This window comes from Amphiura filiformis, chromosome 3, assembly GCF_039555335.1.
Source record: "Amphiura filiformis chromosome 3, Afil_fr2py, whole genome shotgun sequence".
NCBI classification, from domain to species: Eukaryota; Metazoa; Echinodermata; class Ophiuroidea; order Amphilepidida; family Amphiuridae; genus Amphiura; species Amphiura filiformis.
In genome coordinates this window covers 78,756,064-78,768,302 of record NC_092630.1, presented here as the reverse complement: position 1 = coordinate 78,768,302, position 12,239 = coordinate 78,756,064, and the positions used below count along the sequence as shown (strand labels likewise).

The 12,239-nt window shown below is 38.1% G+C and overlaps 1 protein-coding gene across 1 annotated transcript; it reads right to left on the bottom strand.

Moving 5' to 3' along the window:
- Nucleotides 1–4,981: 4,981 nt before the first annotated feature.
- LOC140147776 (uncharacterized) lies at nucleotides 4,982–7,961 on the bottom strand. Its single transcript, XM_072169527.1, has 3 exons — nucleotides 7,330–7,961; nucleotides 5,719–5,871; nucleotides 4,982–5,156 (listed from the first exon to the last, which is right to left on the bottom strand). The coding sequence occupies exons 1-3, from the start codon at nucleotides 7,959–7,961 to the stop codon at nucleotides 5,060–5,062; spliced, it is 882 nt and encodes a 293-aa protein (XP_072025628.1). The 3' UTR covers nucleotides 4,982–5,059.
- Nucleotides 7,962–12,239: the final 4,278 nt, after the last annotated feature.

The following is a 12,239-nucleotide window of genomic DNA, read 5'->3' as shown; positions in this document are numbered from 1 at the left end:
TGAGGTCAAATTAGTAAAAACTGTTGTATGGGCATGAAACTTGGTGGGTAGTCAACATTTAAAACCAAATATTTGGAAGGTAATTTCGGAGTCACCAGGGGTCATCTGAGGTCAAATTAGTAAAAACTGTTGTATGTGCAAGAAACTTAGCATGAAGGGTACAGTCAACATTTAGAGCCAAAATTTTAGGTCATTTCAGGGCCACCAGGGGTCATCTGAGGTCATATTAGTAAAAACTGTTGCATGGGCATGAAACTTGGTGGGTACAGTTACCATCAGCCAGATAATCGTGCCCAGCCGATAACCGCCAAATTCATTTACCTCTCTACCAACAGTTATCGCAAAAGCAGGCGGTCACAAAAGCAGACGAGACTCGTGGTTCGAGAACCGCCTTGTTAGTGGTTCTTGCTAGAGTTTCTAAAAGGATTTGGGTTGGCGATTTAGCATGGGCTGGGCAAGGGTCGGTGTTGGAACCAGAACCAGACAATTATTTTTGTACGGCCTTAGGGTTAGTTTTAGGGTTAGGTTCAAATTAGGGTTAGGGTTAGTTTGAGGGTTTGGGTCAAGTGTTTCATAGGACCTAAAGTACACTTGGTCCAAAATTCCTATTGTTGGACTAGTTATTTCTCTTGGTCATGTAACACTTTTAAACTTACCTCTTTTCTCCAAGGAAGGTCTTTGACACCATAGTCATATCTTATCTCTTTTCCCGCTGCAATATCCGTTAGTGCAAAGAGACAAAGGTGGACAGTATTGTTGATGAGTACTTTCTTCATTTTTGAATTTGGATTTTTCCATTTATCGTTTATCCAACGAGCCATCCCGCAATCCACATGCGAGGCATCTATCCTGTAAATTAAACATTGTTTTGTAGTTACCTTGTAGTTACCTTTCTTCACGGGCTCTAATGTAGGACAAAGTCCTATAATGCCCACCTTAATTCATTCAATATCCACTGCATGGGAATATTTTATCTTTAGAAGCATGAAGCTTGTATACAGATAGTCATGCGTGGGACATCAAAACCAATGGGTAGGGTAAACCGGGTGTGACACCTCACTTGACCTCAGAAATGGCGTTTTTTAGATTTTCGGCTTTTCAGAGATGTATGTAAAATTATGTATTTCACCATGTTCTCTCTAATTGCAAGAGCTCAGGTGCGTGGTGACATTTTCAATTTACAACATAATCAGAACTATTGACGGAGTCTGATGTTGGGATAAACAGTGCGTCAAACCTAAATACATACCTGTATGTCTCATCCATATGATCATAGTAAAACACATATGGCTCGGGTGTACTTTGTGCACTCAGAGAAAGTGTACTAACTTGCAATACAAAATAAAATAAAATTTTTGAATAAAAAATTGTATGGGTACATATTGACACTAATAATACACCAGTGCAATATTAGCGCATACAGCGCCCTTGTTTGGCTGGGGGAAAAATTCAGAAGTTTTTGGCCATTTTAGCCTCCTGTTCGAAAGTGAAACTTTGAAGGCCCTGCGCCTGGTGCGCCTTATTATCCCAAGCTACATTTTGGCGTTTTATTATGTACCCATGGGGTACTATACATTGTGTAAAGGAAGGAAAAAAGTTGGGATTTCAATGGCGCGCAGAAACAGCAAATTCCAAATTTCAATAAAAAGCACCGTCGTGCTAATATTTTAATTTAGAGCCCAGTATATTGCAGCGCCATAAGATCCCAAGTTGGAATTATAGTTATGAATGAAAGATATCAATATTATATGTCACAATTGCAACTGAAAAAAATCTGGGACCTTGTTGGCGCACAGATTTATTAGGGGTTAAAGCTCAAAATGTTCAATTTTTGCACTTTTTTGCCTACCCATAAATCACTGGGGTAAGTGACTCTGTTGAAGAGCAACACACATTAGAAGGATTAATTTCCTTTCAGAAAAGGCAGAACCTAGCTTGGGATCTCTGATTATCATATTTTTCACATTTTTGGAATCTGAGCTAAACTCATGTCAATTTGACATAAAAGTTGCCGAATTCAACAGCCTTGCACAAAATTTTGTTCACTGACACAAAAACCTTTTTTCTACACGTTTCAGATGATAACAAACACATATCCATATAGATCAGAAGTAAAATTAAAAGCTTTATCAGTGCAAGGCTGTTGAATTCGGCAACTTCAGGGCCTGATTCTAGGTCACCTTTAATAGCACTAAGCACAGATTCAAATCGTAAAAATATGAAAATGTTAAGATCCCACACTAGTTTTTGCATTTCTTGATAGGGAATAAACTATTTTATTATGTGATTATCTTCTGAGAGTCAAGTAGCCTTGAAAAATGCTCAAAAATGGAAAAATTTGACCTTTGACCCTTGGAAAATCTATGCGCCAACAAGATCCCAGATTTTTTTTCCAGCTCAAATTGTAACATACTGTTGATATCTATCATTTAAAACTAATTCCAACTTGGGATCTTTATGGCGCAGCAATGCATGTACAGGGCTCTGAATATAAGCATGAGGGTGCTTTTTATTGAAATATGGAATTTGGTTCTCCCATGCGCCATCGAGATCCCTACTTTTTTCTTTCCTTTACACAACGTACCCCATAGGTACATAATAAAACAGCAAAATGCAGCTTGGGATCATGATGGTTTTGGAATCTGCAGACCTACACACATCATTATAGGAAATCTAAATCATATGCCACCTTAATATTAAAATAAGATATATTTACCCTAAGACAGAGAAATTGAAAACACTCGGACGCAAAATTTGCATGCATGTTGGCAATCAGACACGACAACCATTTATTGACTTTTGTTTAAGACCCGCACCAGTACCTACAACAAATAAACAAACAAACAAACAAATTCTCAGCCGTATTATAGCCAAATATATAATAGGAGATTCTCTAATCGAGCGAATTACCCAACCCAAGACTCTAGCGAAACAACGACCAAAGCGCAGAAAATCTCGTTTTAGCAAAACCAAATGTGATCCAAACTTGCACTCTGGTGGCCGCCACCCGAGGCTAAATTCTGAGCGTTTGACCCCGAACCCGTGGATCATTAAATCAAATATCATATGGCTAAACCAAATGTGATCCAAACTTGCACTCGGGTGGCCGCCACCGAGGCTAAATTCTGAGCGTTTGACCCCGAACCCGTGGAACATTCATCAAATATCATGGCTGGAAACTCAACAATAAATTACGGTACTGGTGCATACAGATCAAGTCTTAATGTTAGCATTCTATGACATATACATATATCATAATAAATAAATACAGAAAAGATAATTCAAAACCCAGCATTATTTTCTTTTGCTTACTGTGTGAAGTCTTTGACCATATAAAAGACTACTTTACTGTTTTTGATGACACCTGTGCTTGCATGTAACAATACGATTGTCAATTCCTGTACATATATATAGTTTAGTTTTGACGACTTACTTTCCCTCTTGAACTATCATTCTAAACAAGGTTGATACAGAACAATTATATAAATTTTATGTAGCAACATATTGAACACATGATCTAATTAAACAGTGTACATTGTATCTTTGAAGATCTGAGAAAGGGAAATTAATTGCAAGTCACATGTAATTTTAATGATCGGCGTCAACTCTTTATTCCTCCCTCCTTATCTACAGGGACCATAATTCTTGATTTTTCTTTTAAACTTACAGACAGTTAAACGCTTTAATTTGCTATTATTTAACACACTACCATGTAGTAGATAAAATATATCTGTATTTATACAGGTCATTATCTCATTACTGTCACACATAATTATATTTTACTTCCTTCTCACATGTCCACACAGGGCGCGGTGGGTGGGAAGATTTTTGTTGTTGTCGTGTCCAGTACAAAACCAACAGTGAATAAATCACCACCTAATCACGCCCGAAACCCGCGAAGGCGGCAAATCCCATTGGTTCCCGGGTCGAGCCAAACAATACAAATTTATCTGCATGACAATGATTGACATCTGACCCGGTAAACAATAACATGGATTGGACCATTTCTCAGCAAGGGTAAATTGAGTTTAACTTGTTGCACTGTGTTAAACTTTATTATAGGCCTACCTGTACTCAATGTTGTTATGTTTGAAATAGAAAACATAATCACACAAATCACAGTCATCTTCATCTTCTTCTTCTTCAGATGCTTTATTACAGACAGAGACTATCCAGAAGAAAGCTGCCCTGTTCAAATGGCTTTGTTGCAAATAGCCCATAGCCTGAAAAATAAGGATAACATATCTGGTAAATTCTCCTGAAAAGATGCTAAAAATGCCCCCTTTGATACCCATAAATTGGATGATGGATTTTTGGATGCCAACCAAACCATCAAAATTGCCCCAATTTAACAGTAGACAGCAAAAATGTGGGGAAATGGTGCGTGCTATAATTATAGCTTGCTTGGAAGCAAAACAATCTGGTTACATAAATGTTCATATATGGTTTCAAATTAATGATTTAATCATAATGATTATCTTGACAATCTTTTCTGGCTGAAGGATGCACACATGTTAATAGGAGCCCTCTCCACAAAGCTGTCCAATAAAATAAACCAGAAAAGGTATAAAAGTAGGGAATATTGTGATAAGGTCCAGGATGCTAATGAATATTGATTTAAGTTGGAGAAATAGCAATTCCAGCAGACTTCAGCACTCTGTGTGAAGTTTTGCAAAGATTTTATGGAATTTTGGAACTGTTTTTCTTCCAGAAACACAGAGCCAATTTTGCTCAAATTTAAAGGTCCGGAAAACCATGTTGACTTTTGGGGCTCCACTATGGAAAAAGTAGCTGTATTTGTATTACTATGCTATGTAAATTCCTTTCATCTGACTTTAAATTGTAAGAAAAAGTTAATATCTAACACCTCAGGAGCTTTTAAGAGACACTAGCCCCATAGGTTCAATGCCCTTTTTGTACAGTACATCTATAGGAGGCTTTTTACAGGTGTGTGGGGTGTGTGGGGGTGTGTGTGTGCCCATCTGATAGCATCCCACATGCTAAGCACAGGTGTACACATGCATGGCAATGATAGAAAATGAACAGAGAATGGTATAACTTACACGGAATCCTCCAGGGCCAGACCCTTTCCTAAGTATGGCACTGTTGTTAGCAATGCTGAGACCATTGCATCATACTCATGTGAAGTAGGATACCTGAAAAATCAAAGGAAACCACAGTACTACTTCATTTGATTTCAATATCACATGTATTTCATGAAAGAAAATAAAAATAAAAAACAAACACACCGACCCCACAGAAATACACTGGCAACAGAATTTGTTTATGCAATTAATATTCCAAATCCAATGATAAGTCAGTTATAGGTCATAATGATCTCTTTTTTTTTTTACACAGCTGAGCATAATTGTTTCATGCTTTGAAGCAACATTTAAAAACAATAAAATAATTAAATTTAGAATGTGGATTTTGGGTTAAAATTGTGAAAATCATTATATGGTAAAATCAATGAAGCCCATTCAATGTTTATATTATCTGTTGTGATTATGAAGGACTGACTGTACCAACAAGTATTCTGGTTATCCATGCATGTACACAACAGCACAAAATCAGCCAGTGCGTGCAGAAAACTACATGAGCGAAGGAAGTAATTCTTTCAGTGTTGGGTTTCTTATGCTATAATCATTACAATAAGGTACGAATCTCGGTTTTGAAAAACTTGTGAAGAATCGCTGAATATGCCTTTTTAACACTTACACAGTATATTTGGCTGCAAAATTGTAAATCCCATCAAGTAGATCTGTTTGCTGCTTAGTTGTCAGTTGCTCCATAGCCATCAGGCTGCTCCACAACTTGGCTGGAAACATATTTCCTCTTACAGGGAATGGGTATGGTATAGCTTGCTGTGGCCTGTCATTTTGAAAGAGGAATATATAGTATAGATCAATTTTTAAAATAAACTTTCTACCTGGTGAATTAGACACATGCAAATTCTTTTAACGTTCTGATAAAGTATAGAAATTAAGAAACTGTGTAAAGTTACTGTTATTGTGTTTAAATATATTGGAGTAAAATTGGAATGTAATGTACTAATAGCCTCGGTTCAAGGAGAAGGGGCTTGGAGATAGTAAAGACAGTCCTGTAAGTGCTTTGATATTCTTTGATATTTCCCCCTTCCTTTCCCCCTTTAGCTAGTTGTTAGTAGGTTGATTTTTATATTCTCACGATCCTTATCTTGGAATCTTGCAATAGATACTACTTTCTATGCCTTTATTTTCAACATTATATTCCTCAGTAAAAATACATTTTTGCAACCAACAATCTCTGAACAGCCAAGATTTTGCTGGTATGTATATTCCTCAGTAAAAATACATTTTTGCAACCAACAATCTCTGAACAGCCAAGATTTTGCTGGTATGTTAATATTTTCATCAATGTATATATTCTCATATGGACTCACACCACCAAATAATCGGGTCCACCCCTGCCTGGCAATTAATTGCCATCAGGCGAAAGTAAACATAAAAAATACCAGAAAAGTGTGGCTAAAGTTTGATTATAATGTGTGATGCTCCTCCTTCCAGAATATAACATAAAATAAGTACAGAGGGTGATTAAACAAAAAAAATATCCCGCTTTTCCCCTGTTTTCTCTCTGGTAACTCTACTTTGAATTTGCACATTGGGATCAGGGCTCACAGCTCCGACAGTCTTCGAGGTAAAAAAAAAAAAAAAAAATGATGGTCAACATAGCATTTTTTCTAGTCAGAATAACAGATAAATATGCAATTTAAACAGCCAAACCCGTCTCCAGAAACTGAGAAACTTTTCCAGGAAGAAAATTAATGACCATTTTCGAAGCCTGTTTTGTACACAATCCAATGGGGCTTTTTTTTGGTGGTGTGATACCATATACACAGGTTCTTGTATACTTGGCTCTTTACAGTTGCCCACTTTGCCTGGACGACTTTGTAATTGGATTAACTATCTAGCCCCATGCGTTTTAACGGTCCACTCTACGATCCGCCGTAGTATTTCCTTATTTGGTAAATGACAGTGGGATTTCAAAAGTGGTTCACTCATAATCATGCCTTAAGCATGCCAAATTAGCAATATCGCTCACTAGTGTGTATAATACGTGTGCAAATTTATCGTGCCTACTGCCCAAATTACAAAGTCGCCAAGGGGAAGTGGGTGGGCAACTAGAAAGATTTTTAAAAGACATATAGCTCTGACCCTTTTTACAAGAATAAATATGGGCTCCTAATTTCACAGAAATTCCAGTGCTTGTGGGTTTGGAACTACCAGGCATTTGGAGTATGATTGACATAGAATTGAGGAATTTTAATTTATGCAAATTATAACTTACATGTCTCTATTGCTGGATTCATCCTGAGATGTGCTGTGTTCACCCCTATGTGTAGGTAGGCTTTTCTTGGCATTGTTGCTCACCACAAGAGTAACTTTGCTCTCAGAATGGTTTTCCATTTGGCTCACTTCCACAGGATTGACCACTGACACATTATTCTCCACTTCCACATGATTGATCACTGACACATTACTCTCCACTTCCATAGGATTGATCACTGGCCATGCTGACACATTACTACTCTCCACATGGTTGTTTGACCCACTGTTGTTTTGGGCAAGGTTTTTATTGTCCCTATTGGTCTTCTCTTGGTTTGGGACATTAGCTTCAACAGAAACATCTTGACTTGCATCTAACAATTTGTGACATGCTTGTATAACTACTACTGGGGGAGTTACTATCATTTGAAGCTTTCCTTTTCTTGGTGGAGTTTCTGTTGGGTTGATGTCTTCAAAGTCATCCCATTCTTGACTGAAAAGTTGTAGCTTGAATGGTTGATCACATAGATCCGCACCAAAGGCAATCTTCAAATTGTTCTCAACTGCTGTCCACAAGTTTGCTTCTGTGACAGTAACTACCTTTTTGGAAGTATTGAATGTCACATGGTAAGTTGCACGTGCCATCTGCAACATATGAAATGGATGGTTTTGTTATACCACAGCATTTGTGGCCGAATCATTTAGTCAAATAGATTCACAGCATGAAGGACAAATAAACTGACAGCAAAGATGTCTTGCTGTTGGCCTATCATCAGGATTGTACCACCGCAAGACAAGTAGTAGCAAAGGAAACTTGCTTGACCATATGGCTTGACACAGGTGGTAACTCATTCTTCTCCATACACGCCCTGATAATATGTAACTGGATCTTCATCCTGGTTTTCAAGATCCCATGGGTCCCCTCCAGACAGCCATTCTAGCAGTGTTATCTCCAGGGACCAAATGTCAGAGGCAGTCAATGCCAATAATATTGCAGGAGCGTTCACAAGTGTTTAAGAATGATGCAACAGCAAATACACCAGTGAAAGTATGTGCATGCTCATACTTCAGCTTGAGGTATATCTTCTGAAACTCATAATCTGTAACTTTGGTTATGGACATAATCAATTAATAAATTGATTGAGTGGTATGCAATATGTGTGGTATATGGTGTAGAAGCACCTCAGCTTTCAACGTTTCATTAGCTGATAGGTAGACTAGTGCTGCGCTGATAACGGATCTCCCTTCATTTTTCATAGACTTGGTGGAACCAGGGGCTGGAGAAATTGCTCCAGGGGTTGTCAAAAATCATATGCCCTATTCCACAGTGCCTTGTACAAGGATCCTGGTTGCTTCCAAATCGAAAGCCTAGAGTTGTGATAGTGTCATACTGTCAATATTTTTCAAATGTGTTCTACAGCATCTGCCTCTTCTTGTACAGGCATACTTGTTGCTGATGGATTTTATTTGGTTGTGGTCCTTCCTTGTTGCTGCTGATCTGGGTTTTAGGAGTTTCTATCATACCTTGATCATCAAGCCTTGTATTTGTTACATTAGATTTACCAAAATGTCTCTCACTGCAATCAGCACAAAGCATCATATCTCCTTGGGTTTTAAACCTTTTCTTGGCTCCCGGTCTATTTCTGTCTTCGCAGCCCATAGTTATGTCTTAAATTCCAGTTGAAAATCACAAAGCATATAATCCAGTTGACAGAAAAATAGCTAGTAGTAATGTCAGAGTATACAGTACGTGTATTCTACACCACTGTGTTCATAATAATGGAGCATGGAATGGTTCAGTCTACTCTGAGTCATTGTGCCACAGAGGTATGTTTTATGTGCTTTAAAGCAGAGAAAGTTTGTTCTGCTGTTGCTGTTGTCAAATACATTAGAAGCAGGGTAGGTACTACAGAAAGAAGGGTCTTGTACACCACATTATCATTAAACAGCTCACATACTGCTTGCACAGATTTAATTGCACAGGCCCTGTCTGCCCGTTGCTCTCTTTGTCTACACATTCTGCAACATGTCTGTTGCACCTTTCCCAGCTGATGTCTGCCTTAACCTATCCATTTTGTACTTGAGGCCTCCTGCCCTATCCCCATACACCATCCTGTCTGTCTCTTGTACTTCACACAAAGTCATGTAAAGCGTTGACCAATTTTCCAATATAGCAGTGATAGCACCAGTACAATCTGTCCATCTGGTAGGACACAACCGAAACCTCTTCTTGAACCTCCTTGTTTTTTTAAGATAACCTGTCGCTTTAGTGACGACTTGTATCGTTTGAATTCATTCTGATGCAAACCCCAAAGTGTCCCTTATTGCGGGACATTCCTTGGCAGCATGTTGCAGCACAAGATTTGTGGAATGAGCCAAGCAATGAACTGTAAGGACAACTGGACTCTCTTCTTGGAATGCCTTCTCCATTGATGTGCCCTTGAAAGTTATCATAACCTCGACCAAAACACTTTTCTAGTGGCATGTTTCCCGGGCGTGTTTAAACGGATAAGAATGTCCTTTAGCACTATTCACAAGTGTCAGCTTTATTATCGGGTACCTGCTTCTATCCCACAGGATCTTCAAAAATGTCATATCAGATACCCATCTAATGCATATAGGTATTTGTTGTAGCTCGTCAGGATTCCATTAACTCCAATACCAGTTCTACTTAAAAGATTTCTTCTTGCCACTAGAACCTACTGTCGTACAGTACGTCTTGTGAATTTAACCTCTATAGCCCTTGGCGTTGCTTCTTTTGTTGTTTCGGTTTTGGGATTCTTGCTACTATGTCTATGTCATCCTCTTTGATTGTCACTCCAGTCTTAGATATGATATCCTGAATGAGGGATCCGACATCCTCAGGGATAATTTTATTGCTCTCTGGATCTCACTTTACAGGTGATTCTGGAACATCAGTGATTCTCAAAGCATTTCTATAGGAGTCCTGCTCATAAGCACATACTTTGGTTATCTTTAGAAGAGTGAGATGATGAGGATGTTCCCTTTGTTATTATCTACTTGCTCTTCTATTTTATCATTCTTTACTTCTATACGTCATGTAATTCTCCTCTGATCTTTTCATAGTCTGTGTTTATCTGTGTGATCTTCTCATCCAGTTGTAATTGTGCTTCACAAAGCTTAGTATCTAGAACTTTCGATATCATACTTGGTAGTGTTGAAAACTTTTCACTTTGAGAACGCTTTTCAACAATTTGGTCTGCTATCTCACTACTATTCATCTTGATATCATCTGCCATGTTCCCTGTATGAGTTATCTCTGGTCTCATCTGCCAAGATGAAATCAAATTTGGCTGGTGAAATTTCTGCCTCTAGCTCGCGCAACATTTTCAATGTCATGTCCTGTGAAAATTCATTCAAATAATCTGTTGATTGGTACTTAGACTTCTTCAACCATGCTTTATCAAGTACTTTCATTACTTGTGTGAAATTACCTTTCTTTTTTAACATTGTCAAATATAGCTAGGTGTGTTGAACACATGTTCAGGATGTTGCATGTCTTGGTTGCAATAAAGACTGATAATCTTCATAATGAAGTGCACCCAGTGGTCTGCTTCTCTTCATTATCTTCAAGACAGCATATCTCATCAATATGAGTAAAGGAATATCTAACAGCTTGAAAGGGAATTTGAAGGTGATATGCAATGGGCTTCATACCCGGCTGTCCAATATCGTGAACCATGTCATGATCTACATGGCTATAATCAATCAACAATTATGTTACCTCCAGTTCAAAATTTGGCGCACTTTCCAAGTTCTTGAAATATCAGTGTAGTCTGTTACTATGAGATTTTTCATTGTTACCGTCTCACCGGAATCGTTAATTTGGGCATTGTATCGTTTTCTGCTACTAACTCTTGCAACATTTTCAATGCCATGTCCTGTAAAAATTCATTCAAATAATCTGTTGATTGGTACGTGGACTTCCTCAGCAATGCTCTATCAAGCACTTTCATTACTTGTGCGAAATTACCTTCCTTTTCAACAATGTCAAATATAGCTAGCTGTGTTGAACACATGTTCCGGTGGTTGCAATAAAGACTAATGATCTTCATAATGAAGCGCACCCAGAATATGAGGTATGATGAGGTTCATTAAACTGTTTGGTGTCTGAGACTGGACAGATTGGAACACCCCCCCCCCAGCTCAACTAGTATATTGACATATTGAGTGTAAAGTAAAAAAAAAATAAGATTACAAGCTTGAGGTTTGAAAACTTTTTTGTGGATTACCTCCCAGTTCAGTTCCAGGAAAGACCTGACAAAGTTCATATCCATGTGACCCAGGCCTTTGAGTAAACAGTTTCTAAGCATCCATGACAGACACAGGTTTCTTTGATGACCTTGCATACAAGTGTGTATGGCAGCTCATCACATACCACCATGAACCACCTGCACAGACTAAATATGGCACATACCTCCTTATTATACCAACCTGTCTACAATATGCCTAAGAACATCCTGCACCCTACATTTGCAAATAAACAATATATCTCAGAACATCCCGCATCCTGTCGTAAGAGTTGGGATTTACAAAGTAGGGTTCACATGCCTGTATTTTTAAAATTTGCTTCAACATGCTGGTACAAACTGGGTTGGCTTTTGCTTTTCTTGTTGATTTCTGCTACCATTGACATGTTATTTCATATTGTTATGGTTGTCACTTTGGTTGATAGTTTCCTTATCTTTGGTGTGGGTGGTGTCAGGTTGCAGTCTGAGTCAGCCACAGTGTTTATTAAATCTTATCTACAACCTTTACATTTTCTGGTGTGAAGCCCATTTCGCTCTTGACAGTTAAAGCATACCTTGTACTCTAAGTCTGCTTTGGCCACAACCACATTTTTTTCTTATCAAGTTCATCTTGAATAAAATAAATAAATAAATATAAATAAAATCACAAAAATTGCATGTT

Excerpts from the sequence above, each read along its gene's own strand:
- LOC140147776 (XM_072169527.1), bottom strand. The coding sequence starts at position 7,961 with ATGTTGCAGATGGCACGTGCAACTTACCATGTGACATTCAATACTTCC. Across the intron at positions 5,872-7,329 it reads GAATCCAGCAATAGAGACAT|GCCACAGCAAGCTATACCAT; the intron begins GTAAGTTATAAT and ends TCAAAATGACAG. Across the intron at positions 5,157-5,718 it reads TTTGCAGCCAAATATACTGT|GTATCCTACTTCACATGAGT; the intron begins GTAAGTGTTAAA and ends TTGATTTTTCAG.